The sequence below is a fragment of the Anabrus simplex genome, chromosome 2 (assembly GCF_040414725.1).
Source record: "Anabrus simplex isolate iqAnaSimp1 chromosome 2, ASM4041472v1, whole genome shotgun sequence".
NCBI classification, from domain to species: Eukaryota; Metazoa; Arthropoda; class Insecta; order Orthoptera; family Tettigoniidae; genus Anabrus; species Anabrus simplex.
Window position 1 is genome coordinate 481,902,493 of NC_090266.1, and position 17,836 is coordinate 481,920,328.

Consider the following 17,836-nt stretch of genomic DNA (forward strand, 5'->3'; position numbering starts at 1 on the left):
TCCGACTAGAGGAGGGATGCTTACCCTTTAAATTTTACAATGCTTAGTAAAGCTAAAGGTTCCACCTATTCAATACGTTATCGTAATGGTCTATTTAGAACATCACATATTTATTTAACTTATCATAAAATACATCTTTGGTACCAGTTTCGGCAATCCACTATGCCATCATCAGCCATTGAGTTTTTTATAGCAAGGAACATTCAAAAATTTAAAAATATGCAATAGCAAGTCCTATTCTTACATGAAAAACATTAAAAATATAGCTAAATAGCATAGGCCCATTGTACTATACAAATAACATGTCTTTTTTGAAAAATACAATATTATTTAGTGCATCTAAAATTATTTTATATATAATTGGCAAAGTCTATGATTTGGTATACCTTATGTACAATAGAATCATGTAAAATTGATAAAAGAATCTACTTTTTGCCATTTAACCAGTTTTTAAAACAACAAGTCCTATTTTACATGGAAAATATTAAAACTTGGCTAGTTAGTATTAACCCCTTTTTTTTTTTAATGTTATACAAGTAACATGTTTTGTTAAAAAATATAGTATCTTTTTGTGCGTCTAGAATTGTTTTTTAGGTGCTTAAAAAGACTGTGGTTTGATATAGTTGATACACAGGAAATTTGATGTTTCTATGAAAACCTCTGTCATTTTTAACACAGTTTCTTAGTTCCTCATAATATGCGACTTATACTGTTTTAGATAATAAATACAGGTTCTTCTTTCCTTAAAACTTATTGAAACAACAGTCTGTTTGACTATGTAAGTCCTGATGTGTTTTTTGTTTGTTTGAGTATTTGAACCTTGCTTCTAGTATTTTCCAATGTAAATAACTGTGTGGCTGAGGCCGAAACTATGGTTAAGATCTTGAATATTATTTTATGTGCCAGATGGAAATGGGCCGTAAATAGTGTTAATCTCGAACCAGTACGGACCTAAAAAGGAAATAGTGAAATGAGTATGAGTTATTGAGAACGATACGCGGTACTATAGAAAAGAATTGAAGATATGAAACTTACCTCAGGTTGAATGTACCAGCGTGCAGAGAGAGTGAGGAACAACTGCTGAATGTCTAACGCCAACCAGCCGGCTCAGCTGTAAGGCTGTAGGGGAAGGGGACGCAGGAGAGGTTGCGTTCGCGTGTGCCTGTGTGTCAGGGGGGCGTGGACTTTGCCGGGGATAGTAGGCTAGCGCGCTACGTAATATTTTATATACGGATTGATTTTTAGGAATTTTAAAACTGTTAATTAATGAAATAAGCATGTCAAATAAAATTGTAGGTTTTTCCGAAATATCATTTAGATTGTAATTGGGATTATAATATTGATCTAAAGTAATGTAACATTGCTCTGTTAGGTCTAGGAGTGGGCCTTTATTTATTGTTTCGATGATGTCCAAGTCCTTGTTGATACCGTAAAAATTGTGTTTGTATTCCTGTATGTGCTGACCTATTGCCGAAAATTTTCTATATTTTATGGCATTGACATGTTCATTGTATCTGATATTAAATGATCTCCCAGTCTGTCCAAGGTAAACACTGGTACAGTCGTTGCAATGGAACCTATATACACCTGATCTATCGAATGGGTTTTGTATATTAACCGATTTGGAGTTGTAAAAAATATCTAAATTTCTATTATTGGTTTTGAAGGCAATATTGACATTTCTTTTTTTAAAAATATTGGTTAAATGGAAAATGTCAGAGTTAAAAGTAAAAGTAGCATATGTTTTTGTTTTGGGTGTTTCTTTTTGTAATTTAGTATTGGGTTGATGTTTAAATTTATTTATTATGCGTTCTATAAAACATTTGTTGAAGCCATTATAAGATGCGATTTTGCGTATAGTGTTGAGTTCTTTTTTACGTTCTATATTGGACATGGGTACATTAAATGCTCTCTGTATTAAATTATTGTATGTAGCTCTTTTATGACTAGGAGGATGTTCAGAATCGTGTTTGATGGTCGTGGCTGTATGTGTCGGTTTTCTGTATATTTTGTATTCAAAAGAGGATGGGCGCCTGGTAATAGTTAGATCTAAAAAATTCAGGGTTTTATTGCTTTCAGATTCTATTGTGAATTTTATATCATTATCAATGTTGTTGAGATGTATTAAGGTGGAAGGGGCGTCGGTAGTGCGTTGATCCATTATTATAAATGTATCATTTATAAATCTGGCCCAGAAGGCTATATTATTGAATGTCTTATTATTTATGATTTTAGTGTGTTCCAGAAAATCTATATAAATGTTAGCTAAGATACCTGATGCCGGCGAACCCATTGCTAGTCCGTCCTGTTTATAAATTACTTTGTTGAAAATGAAATAATTATTATTAGTTAGGAACTTCAAGATTAGTATGAAATCATCTATTTCAAGTTGACTAAGTTTGCTGTGAGTGCGCAAATTTTTTAGAACGATTGGTATAACTTTTTCAGGTTTGATGTTGGCGTACATATTGGTGATATCGAATGAATGCATGGTATGATGTGCCTGTAATTTGAAATTTTCTAGTTGCTTAATTAGTTCTGAAGTATTTCTTATTGATTTCTTAGCTTGAAATGTATAATGCTTGCTTAAAAATTGTTGTATAAACTGCGCTGTTTTGTACAGAGGGCTAGGTCTGAAGTTTATTATGGGGCGTATAGGAACACCATTTTTGTGTATTTTAGGTTGTGCTTTTACTGTTGGTAGACTGGGGTTCATATTAATTAATTTGTTCTTTTCGCTGTCAGTAAAGAGGCATGTTGTATTTTTAAGAATTTGTTTAAGTTGTCTTTGAATAGATTGCGTTGGATCTTTATCTATGATTGTGAAGGTTTTGTCTGTAAAGAAATTCTGTGTTTTTGTAATGTAATTTGTTTGGTCTAAAACAACAGTGGCGTTACCTTTATCTGCTTTTGTGATGACAACATTTGAATTTTTTTTAAATTTTGTTTTTAAGTTGACAGATCTTTTTTCTATTTTCAAGCTGGGTTGTGTTAAAATCTATAGCTGGTGTGCTAAAGATGTTTTTAATTTGTTTTTTAGCTTCATACCTAACTTCGTTTTGAATGTCTGTAGGCATTTTACTGATGGCTGCTTCTGTTTCAATAATTAGTTGTTTAGCCTTATTGGCGATGTTGTAATTAGGCCAATTATGTTTAGGTCCTTTGGAGAGCATTATTATTTCTTCTTGATCGAAGTTAACTTTCGATAGGTTCACAAATGGCTGATGAAATTGGGCTAGATTTTGAGGTAGACTTTGAGTTTGTATATTATGTAAGGATGTGTTTCTAGATGGCGCTTTGTTCGAATTGGTTTCATTGAGAAGAGTCTGGAACTTTCTATCTAGCGTGTTTTCTTTTTGGGAAAGTATTTTATTTAATGCATTTTGTACTGTATTTTGGAAAATATTCCACTGTACAGCTGGTAATAATTTAGTTACTTCGAGATGAGTTTCATATAATCGGTTATTTAAAAAGGATTTTTTCTTGTGTAGAAATTTCAATTCATTTTGAAGCCAAAGTTTGTTGGTTTTTTCCTGTACCTTTCTTTGATGTGTTGAAACATACTTCCTGTTCTTTAGAAATTTTGGAGTTAATTTGTTTGCAATACACTTTTTAATAAAGTTAATATCCTTGCTCAATTTCCCTATTTTAATACGTAAGCTCTTATAAAGATAGGCTTTTCGTTTTGCTTGGTAGGCAGACTAATATCTTGGAACTTGAAAATAGGTGCAATGAGTATGGTATGAAAATTAGCCTCTCGAAGACTAAATTGATGTCAGTAGGTAAGAAATTCAACAGAATTGAATGTCAGATTGATGATACAAAGCTAGAACAGGTCGATAATTTCAAGTATTTAGGTTGTGTGTTCTCCTAGGATGGTAATATAGTAAGTGAGATTGAAGCAAGGTGTAATAAAGCTAATGCAGTGAGCTTGCAGTTGCGATCAACAGTATTCTGTAAGAAGGAAGTCAGCTCCCAAACGAAACTATCTTTACATCGGTCTGTTTTCAGACCAACTTTGCTTTACGGGAGCGAAAGCTGGGTGGACTCAGGATATCTTATTCGTAAGTTAGAAGAAACAGACATGAAAGTAGCAAGAATGATTGCCGGTACAAACAGGTGGGAACAAGGGCAGGAGGGTACTCTGAATGAGGAGATAAAGGCTAATTTAGGAATTAACTCGATGGATGAAGCTGTACGCATAAGCCGGCTTTGGTGGTGGGGTCATGTGAGGCGAATGGAGGAGGATAGGTTACCTAGGAGAATAATGGACTCTGCTATGGAGGGTAAGAGAAGTAGAGGGAGACCAAGACGACGATGGTTAGAGTCGGTTTCTAACGATTTAAAGACAAGAGGTATAGAACTAAATGAGGCCACAACACTAGTTGCAAATCGAGGATTGTGGCGACGTTTAGTAAATTCTCAGAGGCTTGCAGACTGAACGCTGAAAAGCATAACTGTATATAATGATAATGTATGTATGTATGTATGTATGTATGTATGTATGTATGTATGTATGTATGTATGTATGTATGTATATTATTGGACATTGTAAAATTTTCCACCTAACTCATTCCTGGTTGCCAGCTATTCACTCCTGTGTGCTAAGTTGGGCTCATCAGTTGGTACTGTACCAGTAAAAGAGCCCGACTTTAAGATTTATCTTCAACGTAAGCATGGAATAGTTCTCAGGGCTAAACTGGATGAATATTAGCTAGGGCTTGGTACAGGAGGCAGGGTCCTATCTACAAGAAATGTTTGAATCTGATTTGATAAGAGTTTATTCATGTAATACATATTAAATTGCACATCACCTCATGGTAGATAGGGGTTGTCTTCCACATTGTCCTTTAAATGGCCCGGGTCTCCTGCTCACCAGGCCGCACCGGCTGGAACACGTTCCAGAAGATGCCCAAGTACTCCGTCAAGATGCAGACGGACCATCCAGGTTGGTTGCATGGAATACGCCTCAAATTCCCAATGCTCGGGATGACCTCCGATGGTTCCTGACGATGTTGCAGGTAATCACATTACCCAAGTACAATGAGGTTGATAGAATCAATGCCCACAAAACTCCGAAAATGTGTTCTTCGTCACTCACAGAATTTATAAGTCAAAGTTCATGAAAACCTTGAATAATTAGTTTTCTCACCACTAGTAAAATCACTAGTCAATGTTCATAAAGACTTTCAAGAATTCACTCTTTAACACTCATGGAAATGACAAGTCCATGTTCATGAAGACTTTCAATAATGTTATAGTTCATCAATGGCAAAAATCACAAGTCTATGCTCATGAAAACTTCGAATAAATTTAGAGTTCATCACTCGTGAATATTACAAGTCTTTGAATAATCACTGGCGAAAATTTAGAGTCCATCACTGGTAAATATTACAAGTCTTTGAATAATTACTGGCGAAAATTTAAAGTCCATCACTGGTAAATATTACAAGTCTTTGAAAAATCACTGGTGAAAATTTAGAGTCCATCACTGGTAAATATTACAAGTCTTGGAATAATTACTGGCAAAAATTTAAAGTCCATCACTGGTAAATATTATAAGTCTTTGAAAAATCACTGGTGAAAATCACAAGTCTATGCTCATGAAAATTTTGAATAATGTTAGAGTTCATCACTCGTAAATATCACAAGTCTTTGAAAAATCACTGGAGAAAATTTAGAGCCCATCACTGGTAAATATTACAAGTCCCATTTATAAAGACTTAGAAGAATTCGTTCCTCAACATTCGTAAATATTATAAGTCCCATTTATAAAGACTTAGAAGAATTCAGAGTTCCTCAACACTCGTAAATAAAGACTTCGAGGAAATTCAGAGTTCCTCAGTGAGACTATAACCACACGAAGATAGCCTCCGATGATTATGGCAGCGAGTAGAGCCACGCTGACTACTCGACTGTGACTGACTGACTGAGATATTAGGCTATATTGAGCCCTCCTTATATTCGGTTTGGGGACATCTACGTCACGTATGCCGTGAAGCTGGTTATCTCCTGAATCCCTCGACGGATTGCGATGTTTATGTGATTCCCTTTAAAATGACATGTTGCTCAAGTCACTACCATAATTATTATAGGAGTTTTAAATTTTTTCTCCGTCAAATGTTCGGGAAGGTGTGACGCTTGAATCTAGAACATACGAGTTCAGGCCAGCTGCTTGTGGCATGACAGGCGGGTTATCTAACTAGCCCCTGCAGCTACGTCACACATACAGCTGTCCTCAGCTTGCTTGCTCGTCCCGCTGAATGTAAACAAACCAGGCTTGCACGGAGTAATATGCGTGATGATTAAATACAATTAACTCTCAAAAAAATATGCATGTAGAGGTCGTAACCGGTACAGTACATAGCACACCCACCATGATGCATGGCCAGTGCGTACCGTGGAGGCCACTGCGTAGGCTACTTGGAGCCACTGGCAGTGCCAACGCACTATGAGAGTCTTTGTCTCATTACCAAAAATTAATGCCGCTGGCTCCAAGTAGCCTACGCAGTGGCCTCCATGGTATGCACTGGCTATGCTTCTTGGTTGGTGTGCTATGTACCAGCTGATGAGCCCAACTTAGCACAATAGGGGCGAAACACTGGCAACCAGGAATCAGTTAGCTTAAAAATTTATAATGTCCAGTAAACGACCATTTATATTCGTATTATAAATTTACTCATTCAGGACAAATATTTCAGGTTCCCTATGGGAATCAACATCTATATCATCTGATCACCAAGCAGGCATCAATTTTTGGTAATGAGACAAAGTCTCTCATAGTGCATTGGCAATGCCGGTGGCTCCAAGTAGCCTTCACAGTGGCCTCCATGGTATGCACTGGCCGTGCGTCTTGGTGGGTGTGCTATGTACCAACTGAGTGCAACTTAGCACAAGGGGGTGAAACGCTGGCAACAAGGAATGAGTTAGCTGGAAAATTTATAATGTCCAATAACGAACCATTTATGTTGGTATTATAAATTTACTCATTCGGGATAAATATTTCAGGTTCCCTATGGGAATCAACATCTATATCAATGATGGCCAAGCAGGCATCAATTTTTGGTAATGAGACAAAGTCTCTCATAGTGTATTGGCACTGCCGGTGGCTCCAAGTAGCCTACGCAGTGGCCTTCAAGGTATGCACTGGCCATGTTCCTTTGTGGGTGAGCTATGTACCAACAGATGAGCCCAACTTAGCACATGGGGGCAAAACGCTGGCAACCAGGAATGAGTTGGCTGGAAAATTTATGATGTCCAATAATTGACCATTTATATTGGTATTTTAAATTTACTCATTCGGGACGAATATTTCAGGTTTCCTATGGGAATAGGAATCAACATCTATATCATAATCACTTATTGTTTGTTTCCGTCATGTCTCATTTGTTTTCAATCCTTTCTTCATTAGGTTTTAACATACTTTTTTTTAGCAGCAATTATGTTTATAACTTTAACCTTCTTTCAATGCAGATGTCTCAAACGAGTTGATTATTACTCCATCTAATGATGGAACTGCGTATATATTGAATTGTTTTAATTCTGTCATGTCTTTCTTTTTCATTCATTCCTTCATTATGTTTTAACACATTTTTTAGCATCTATTATGTAAATAGACCCTTTTTTCACTGAAGATGGCTGAAACGAGTTGAAACATGTTTGACTATTATTACTCCATCTAATGATGGATATATGTATGTATTGAATAGGAGGACATATTAAATTATCTCTTTAAATACAAAAGCCCTATCTTTACCCTGAACCGCATGTCGCAAAAATCCTGTGTGTTCTAAATGAGGGGTTTTTAGGTTTGTTTAAATGATGCTCGAATTTGTACACGTGCATGTCAAAATAACTACCGAACACTCATGTATTACTGATTTGTTGATCTGTGACTGGTCCATGTGATTCTTCTACTCATTGTGTGCTTCAGATTATTGTTCTAGAAGGAAATAGAAAAAACTTTTTTCGAACATTGCCACCCTTGTTGCATTTGAAAGTCAAGTTCTGTGTGACACTATTACTGATTTGTTGATCTGTGACTGGTCCATGTGATTCTTCTACTCCTCATTGTATGCTTCAGATTATTGTTCTAGAAGGAAATAGAAAAAACTTTTTTCGAACATTGCCACCCTTGTTGCATTTGAAAGTCAAGTTCTGTGTGACACTTGGCCCATCTATTGCTTGGGCACCATAAAATGTCTGCCATAATTTTGCATTATATTACATTCCCTTGATTAGCAAGCATCGTCGTGCTAGAGCTCGACTTTAATATAAGTATTTTAATACTTCATAAACACCTTTTACACTTATTAAAGTTATATACGCTCTTCCAATGCTCTAACACTCGTATCACTATTTCTTCTCACTGAGTTGGATTACACTTTCCTGGATTTTGGTTACGTCTTAAGTTCTGTATTCTAGAGGGTGAGGTTTTGAATCTCACTCGAGTCTCTATGCTCCATTTTAATGTTCGGAAGGAAGCAGTGTGATTGGCCATTCTGGCAAGTTGCTCACAATCCTGAAACTTATTTAGTACTCTATAGAGCATTACATCATCTGCAAAAAGCCTGGTCTGTGGTTCCAGATCATTATTAATATCATTTATATACATAAAAAACTTATTAATGCCCAACAATACTGCCTTCCAGGACCCTCTCTTAATCATTATGGGATCAGATAAGGTTTCACCTACTCTAATTCTCCGAGCACTGGGCGAGTTGGCTGTGTGGTTAGGAATGTGCAGCTGTGAGCTTGCATCCGGGAGATAGAGGTTTCGAATCTCACTGTCGGCAGCCCTGAAGATGGTTTTCCCTGGTTTCCCATTTTCACACCAGGCAAATTCTGGGGCTGTACCTTAATTAAGGCCATGGCCACTTCCTTCCAACTCCTAGCACTTTCCCATCCCATCGTCGCCATAAGACCTATCTGTGTCGGTGTGGCATAAAGCCACTAGCAAAAAAAAAAAATTCTCCGAGTTCTATCTTCTGGAAATTTAGCCACCTATTCAGTGAGAGATTCTCAGCTTGGCCCGCTGGTATTTGAAGGTGCTAAAATATATCAGCCTCTTTGTAGTAAATTTTCTTGAACATAAAAGAACTCCTGCAGGACTACATTCTGGTACTGAAAATCATGAAAGTAGTTAGTGGAATGTAAAAGTGTTATTATTATTATTATTATTATTATTATTATTATTATTATTATTATTATTATTATTATTATTATTATTATTATTATTATTGTTGTTGTTGTTGTTGTTGTTGTTGTTGTTGTTGTTGTTATAATAATAACATTTGTGAATTGTTTGTAGTTTGGAGATGCTGGATAAGATTGAACCTCCTGTGATACCAGATGGATATGGCATATCGGTAGCATATGCTTGTTTGCTGGATATCATTCGGTCTATTGCACTAACAATTGAAGGAGTTCCACCTGCATCAGAAGAACAACAACCTGCAGCACTAGTCTATAAAGGAACAGATGAAGAAAGGAAATTACATTCACAATTGATAATGTCCAGCTGGTGTGGTTTATTAGCTGCATTAAGTCCTCTAATTGATGCAAGGTAAATACAAATTTTAATTATATTTACATTTCTGTACAGTGTTTCATGCTTCTGTGCTGTAGTGAACATGGACTAAAAGCAAAATTTAATTTGTCTACTTGTTCAAATATTGTATTTTGGTATTGTTCTTTCAGTTTATCGTACATGTAATGCTTTACTTAGATCATAATCATTTTCATTTCCCCTTATCCAGGTCCTGCCACATCAGGGTGTTGATGGTACTTCTCCACCATTCTCTCTCCTACTACCTCTTCAGTAATTGTATTCCATACCAGTCTTCTTTTTCTTAGACTGTTCTTAACAGAGTCCATCCATCTTGGTCTCGGCCTCTCTCTTGCCTTCTTTCCCTCTATCTTAGCCTCCAACACTTGTTTTGGTATCCTTCCCTCTTCCTTCCTCATAACATGAACAAACCATCTCAATTTATTCTTCTCCATCCTATCACTGTCTGTCCTTGTCTTCCCTACCGTACTCCTTAGCAGCTTCATTTCATTGGCCTGAATTTTACTCTCAACTCTTGCTGTCAATGTCTAAGTTTCTGATGCACATGTTAATATAGGGGTATAGTACATCTTGTACATTACCTCTGTACATTCCATAGGAACTTATCTGTTCCACACCATTTTCCTTACATTCTGGTAGAGCATATTTCCCACTTGTACCCTTCTGCTGATCTCCTTATCCAACTTTGCAACTTGCATTTCTTCACTTCCAAAATATTTGAAGCATTCAACAATCTCAAGGTTTTGCTCCCTGATACTAATGATTCCTTCTCTTTCTCCTCTTGTCATCACCACATTTTTGCTCTTTTCCACACTGATTTTCATACCATGTTTCTTAATATTGTCATTTATAGCCTCTAGTTGCATTTGCACTTTTGTATTGGTGACTCCCCAGATCGTTATCATCTGCAAACAGTATTTTCATATCCCCTCTATATGTTGGCTTTGTTTCCTTTAGAATTTCATCCGTAACCATTGTAAACATAGGTGGAAACAATACACTTCCCTGTCTTAGGCCAGTTTGGTTTTTAAACCAATCTGTTCTCCCCACTGGTGTCTGGACACAACTGGAACAGTTTTTGAACTTTGCTTTCACTAATTCCCTTGATTGCTTTCCATGTCCCTTTCTTTCCAGTGTTTCCCACACCTTTTCTCTATTAATACTCTCATATGCTTTCACTAGATGAAGGAATACCATCTCCAGATCTTTTCCATATTCCCACTGTTTTTCCATCTGTCGTCATCGGCCGCTACTCGTTTCCGAGAATACTTTTTTCTCCTGCAGTTCCTCTTAAAGTCTGTTGGCTCTGTGTAGATATCGCTGATGACTGATCAAGCCAATCTTTGCATGAAACATGTAGCCACACAAGTCGCATCTAAAGGTGGGTGGAGGACGTGGTTGGATCTGAAGTAGTTTCCACTTTTCATGTGTTTCAATTTCTTGTCTGTGATGTGCCTGCTTAAACAGTGAGACACCCTCTGCAGTTGCTTTGTGACAGAAAACACGGTTTTGTGCAGTTGTTGCCCTGGTGTTAGGATTTATGTTGGTGCTATTCATGGTCTTCTTAAGCTGGTCTTTATAACGTTTCAAAGGAGCACCTTGAGGCCTTTTGCCATGACCAATCTCACCGTAGAGAAGTTGTTTACGCAGTCTGCTATCATTCATATGTGGATGTGACCAACCCATCTAGGCCGATGAGTGTTGATGAAGGATTCTATGTCTTCATATGCACCTTGTCAGGAATTGCTGCATAGCTTATGTGGTCATCCCATTTGATGTTCATGATGGATCTAAGTTTCTGCTGATTGAAGCATTCCAGTTTCTTTATGTCACAGTGATAAAGTGTCCAGGTTTTACATCCATATAGTAATGTTGTTATGACTACAGCTCGGTTCACCATTAGTTTGGTATATATTTTGAGATCCTTATTTAAGAAAACTCGGTGGGAGAGGCGCCCGTAAGCTGCATGGGCGGTGCGTATTCTATTTTTCACATCCTGAGGGCCAGTATTGTAATACTGGTTTAAACTGTTGGTTCAGTTTAAATTTCGATTTATCTGTTAGTTGCGTATTATAAAACTTACGTTTACCTAGAGATTAATTTTACTGCCACTCATCTACCATTTAAATTGAAGTTTAAGAATACATAACCTTACAACATGGCAGAACAAATGGATCTCGAAGATATTTTTGAGATGTTTGAAGAAATACTAAGCGATGATGAAGTGGTTGAAATTATTGAACGACCACGGGCACCATGAGTTTTTCGAGCAAGCGTACGTCACTTTCATATATGGAAAGAAACAGAGTTTTTAAATAGGTTTAGGCTTACACAACAGACTGTCATGACCCTATTTCAGCAAATTGGTGCTGGAATAAAACATGCAACAAAAATGTAAGAATGTAAAAATGATTTTTTGAACTGTTTGAATGTCAAAAGTGTAAATTTTAGCAAATAAAGTAGCTTCCTTTTATTTCAGAAATCATGCTGCAGAACCCCTCAGTCAGCTAGTAATAGCATTGCGGTTTTATGCCTCCGGTAGTATGTTTATTACAATGGGAGATTTCGGAGGAATTCATAAGGCCACTGTTTCATGGACTATATAAATATTTCTGTACTAATTGCACAAACATTTATATTCCCTTACAAGTAAAATTAGGACAACGTTTATTGTTTTTATCTGCCATTTTACCTACAAGAAGTAAACAAAACATTATCGATAGTCATCTTTTCTTGCAAGTCACTGTAAAACATTATCGACTGTCATCTTTTCTTGCAGGTCACTGCTACCAAGATTGTATATTTCCATGTTCACCTCAGTTTAACTTAGGCCAGCCATTGTAAAACTCAACATCGGTTTAAACTCAAGTTACAGTTTAACTCAATCTTCAGTTTAATCCTTCATTGTAATACCGGCCCTGAGTTGTAGTGTGTAGTTAGAATACTACCAAGGCAGGTAAATTGGTCTACTTGTTCAAATGGTGTTCCGGCTGTGGTGACATTTAGTTCAGGGACAGTACCACCTGGTACCGGCTGCGCAAGAACTTTAGTCTTATGGGTGTTGATGGTCAGGTCAAATTGTTCATAAGCTTCCTTAAAACAGTTGATGGATGATTGAAGCTCCTCAGGTGTATGGGGAGGTGTTGCATTGTCATCAGCATATTGAAGCTCCATTATCCAAGTATTATGTGTCAATCTCTGAGAATGGAGCCTGGTTTGGTTGAACAGTCCGCCATCATCCCGAAACTTAATTTCCACACCTACAGGGTCGATAGTAGAAGTCTCTTGAAGCATGGCTGCCAAGTACAGGGCGAAGAGAGTGAGGGCAAGTACGCAGCCTTGCTCAAGCCCATTTGTGATAGGAAATTCTTCTGACAGCTCATTCTGGTGAACAACTCGTCCAACCATTCCATCATGAAGAGCCTGGATTAAGCCTACAAAACGGTCATGACAGCCAAAGTGCCGTAATACCATCCAGATAACTTTCCTAGGAACAGAATCGAAGACCTTTTCCAGATCGTAAAATACTAAAAGAATCGGGATTTGTTGTTCTCTGCATTTCTCTTCGATTTGTCTAGTACAAAAGATCATGTCAATGGTACCTGCTGAGGCCTGAAATCCAGATTGAGACTCAGGGAGTACCATTTCAGAGATAGTCTGAAGACGGTTCAACAGAATCCTTGCTAGAACTTTACCTATTATGGATAGTAGGGAAATGCCACGATGATTGCCACAGATACCTCGATCCCCTTTCTGGAAAAAGGTTACTATAGTGGCATTTTTCATGTCGGCAGGCACCTTCTGTGTTTCCCAAATTACTAGAATGCGGGAGAAAATCCTGGTCTTCAAAGTCCTCCACTTTGAATAAGTTCTAGAGGGATGTTATCTGGTCCGAGAAATTTTCTTGGTTTCATGCTTTTGAGGGCTTTGATGAATTCATGGAAGGTTGGTTGGACTGCCATCCACAGTTGCAGAGGATGATGTGTTACATGTTTGAGGAAGTCTTTGGCAGCAGTTGAGCTTCGATTTAAAAGTAGCCTGGTGTTCCCTCCAGCGTCTTAATATGTCTCGACTGTCTGTAAGGATGGTGTTATTGACTGTGGCTTTTAGCGCACTTGATGAAGAGCGAGAGGGCCCTAAAATTTCCTTTAGTTTTTCGCGGAAATTACTAAGGTCTCTCGTATCGGACAAAGTCTGTAGTTCCTTGGCTTTTTCCTGCCACCATTCATTTTTCATCTGTCTTATATCAGCCTGACATTTCATCTTAAGCTCTTTAAAATGTGCTTTCTTCTCTACAGAGGAAGGGTCTTGTGTAAGGGATAAGTAGGCTTCCCTTTTTTTTTTTTACTAATTAGTTTCAGAATGTTTTCATTATTATCATCAAACCAGTCATTTCTCTTCCTTTCCTCGTAATCAATTGTTTTCTCTGCCAAATATTTGATGATAGTTTGAAGTGTGGCCCATACCAGCTCCATATCCATGCTCTGTTATGGCATTTTGGAATTCTTTAGCAGCAGTTTCGAAGTTTGGGGGTATTAAATATCTTCCTTGAAGGGTTTTTGAAATGAGTATGTGGTTTCTGGCGCACCAAAATTCTGAGTCGGCTGATAAGAAGTCTATGATCCATCCAACAGTCATCGATGGTTGTAGCTGTCTTTGTGATGAGGACGTCTTTCTTGTTGCGTTGTCGGGTTATGATGTAATCAGTGAGGTGCCAGTGTTTTGAACGTGTGTGCATCCATGTAGTCTTGTATACGGTTGGTAAATGGAATTGTGTGTTGGTGATGAAGATTTCATGCACATTACAGTTTTCACTGCAAATCCAACACCATGAATTCGATGTTCACCTCATTTTGCCCTTTCCAGAAGCTGCTGTAGCCTGAACTAGATTCAGTAGGTTTTCGCTCATTCAGTAATCTAGTTTCACTTAATGCGGCAACGTCGATGTTAAGTCCTGCTAACTCAGGAGTGACAAGAGCCATTCGTCTTTCAGGTCTGGTATTACTGTGTAGTAAAGTTCTGATATTCCACGATCCTATAATCAAAGTTCTCTCATGTTTACGACCGCAAAATTGGGGTTTGGCTCTGGGTGCAGTTTCCCAGACAGGATCTTGAGTGTGGCTACTGATGTTTAGCCCACATTTTCTAGGGCTTAACCCATTTGGGGTGGGCAGTGGTGATCCTGAATAGGCCTGCCTAGACACGGATGCAAGACCGGATCCCTGAGTAGCCACTAAGTCTCAGGAAAGGCGACCATCACACATCTGCCGCCAACGTGCAGGTCCAGACTAGAAGCTTCCAATACCCTAAATCAGCTTCCACCATCCTTATTGCATCGCCGTTGGACTTTGTATGAGTAGCAGGAGAAAAATGCCCTAAGCATTACTTTGTTTAAGGTGGACCTCAACTTGCAGGACTGGGCGAGTTGGCTGTGCGGTTAGGGGCGCGCAGCTGTGAGCTCGCGTCCGGAAGATAGTGGGTTCGAATCCCAATGTCGGCAGCCCTGAAGATGGTTTTCCGTGGTTTCCCATTTTCACACCAGGCAAATGCTGGGGCTGTACCTTAATTAAGGCCATGACCGCTTCCTTCCCATTCCTAGGCCTTTCCTGTCCCATCATTGCCATAAGACCTATCTGTGTCGGTGCGACGTAAAGCAAATAGCTCAACTTGCAGAGAGGAGGACATACAATGATTTCAGAGCCTTTCACCACAGCCCATATAGTATGAGACAGACAGTAGCAAGCTCCAAAACCGTAATGGACTGCCGCAGACTCCAAATTAGTTGAGTAGAGCCTTTATAGACAGTCTGTCTAGCTTTATCCTCTTCCGCCTCCACAGCCGTTGGGAAACCATAACATTGGAAATGGATCCTCTTCCGCCTGTTTTGCCGTTGGGCATATTACCCTGTGTTAGGGCCCTCCATATTTATGTCCCCTGGAGAGAGGGTGTCCCAGTATTTTAAAGTCCCCAGGAATTGGGCTACCTGTTGGTCCATGGATCCGAAGAGCATCCCTATGGGAACCCCGTATCCACCACCCGGGCATGCGCTTTGAAGAGGACAGGTTTTCCCCTGATTACTCATTGGGAGTTAACTCCAGCCACAATGGCTGAGGTTATTTGCAGAGTTCCATCTGTAATCTCATGGAAAATATAGGGTTTATCATTGATCTGCCCTGTCAGAAAGCCGTACTCTCTTCTTTGAAATTTATTTCCACCCTTCTGCTCATCCTATCATTCTCTCCAATATTTTGGTTGCTTGTGACAAAAGTGTAGTTAATCGATAATTGTCGCATACCTTCCTGTTATCTTTCTTAAATACTGGTATTATTACACCTTTACACCAATCTACAGGTTCTTGCTTTTCCCTCCATATACACCTTAGCGGCTTATATAACCAATGAAAAGCAAAATGCCTTGCTACCTTTATCATTTCCACACATATTTCATCCATCCTTGCCGTTTTTCCTGTTTTAATTGGTTTAACAGCCATTTCCACCTCTCCCATTGCAATATCACTCTCTGTTTCTGTATCATCCTCATTTACCACTATACTCTCTTCTGTATCATGTCTCACATTCAGGAGTTTATCAAAGTAATCGTTCCACCTATTCTTTCTTTCCTCTTGGTCTGTTATTACTAGGGTCCATATTTTTATGGAACATCAAAGTGCAAAATATGTAGATAAACATGTAAATATTGGTGAAATATGTAATATCCACAAAATATGTAATTAAATATGTAATATTCATAAAATAGGTAATAGTATTAATGCACTAAATTAACAAAAGCAATTCTATATTCTTTTCATTATGACTTATGATATGAGACAATAAAATTGTTTTATACACCACCATATTTTATGACAAAATCATTGTTGTCGCTTTAGATATTTTATAGTCTACTGCTTTCTAATTTTGACTGCATTAAATAATGAAATTAAAGGCATAACCAAATACTTCAAATATTTAAAAATAATAATATGCATGTTACTTGGGCAGTAAATTAACTAACAATGGCAGAAGTAAGGAGGACATAAAATGCGGACTGACACAAGCAAGGAGGGCCTTTCTTAAGAAAAGAAATTTGCTCACTTCAGATGTTGATATGCGAATTAGAAAGATGTTTTTGAAGACTTTTGTCTGGAGCGTGGCTTTGTATGGAAGTGAAACACGGATGATAACTAGCTCAGAAAGAACGAGAATAGAAGCTTTTGAAATGTGGTGTTACAGAAGAATGCTGAAGGTGAGATTGATAGATCGAATCATGAATGAAGAGATACTGAATCGAATTGTTGAGAGGAGATCAGTTTGTCTAAATTTGATGAGAAGAAGAGAGAGAATGATAGGACACATTTTTTAAGACACCCAGGCCTTGTTTAGTTGGTTTTGGGGGGAAGTGTAGGCGCTAAGAACAGTAGGGATAGACCAAGGTATGAATATGACAAGCAGATTAGAGCAGATGTAGGATGCAGTAGTTATGTAGAAATGAAAAGTTTAGCACAGGATAGGGTGGTATTGAGAGCTGCATCAAACCAGTCTGTGGACTGATGACTCAAACAACAACAACAATAATATGCACTGTAAGTCGCAGAGTTTATTACACAATCTACTGTTACCGCTAATTTCCTGTTGTCCTCATGCCTTGAAAATGAAACAAATGTTACTAAATCAAGTTAATATAAAATCTGTCTTTAAATCCCTGTTAAGTAACATAAATAGTATGGTAACTTTTTTATCATGATGTGCAGTGTGTTGCCAAATAGTTCTCCATGTTTTCCATTGTGTTGTTTTGGTGCTGATCCGATAAAATTCTCTTGTAGGCTGAGAAGGACCGTTCAACATCACAGGAAATCACCGGTGCATATTTTAAAAGATAAAACTAGCTGGGTGAAATATCTTCTGGATACTCTTCTTGTTTGCCATTAATAATTTTGCAAACAGACAGAGAGCTTGAATAACCTGAATTTCGTTTGAAGACTGTGTGGAGTATGTGAGAAACACTGACCAATGATTAGTCATCCCAGATTCTGAGAAGGGATTAATGCTGTTTTACACAGTTGAGGCACTCAGACCTGCTGTGTTTCACAGACTAGAGTTAGAAATCCCAATTTTAAAGGAATTTTAAAGCCAACTGCTGTAGTTGAAATATATTATATATGAGATGAAATTTGCCAGTTATTTTACTATAGTGTGAAAATTAAACGAGTTGACACAATTTTTATCTTTTTAATATAAATATCTAGACATGTAAAAAAATATTACTGTATAT

At 37.8% G+C, this 17,836-nt stretch overlaps 1 protein-coding gene across 2 annotated transcripts in view; it reads left to right on the forward strand.

Moving 5' to 3' along the window:
* mon2 (Mon2 homolog, regulator of endosome-to-Golgi trafficking) overlaps positions 1-17,836 on the forward strand; it is a 583,018-nt gene that overhangs the window by 124,598 nt on the left and 440,584 nt on the right. For both annotated transcript variants that reach the window (XM_067140860.2, XM_067140862.2), the window contains one exon: positions 9,311-9,565. In XM_067140860.2, the coding sequence (XP_066996961.1) occupies positions 9,311-9,565 (255 nt within the window). The remainder of the gene's footprint in view (positions 1-9,310; positions 9,566-17,836) is intronic.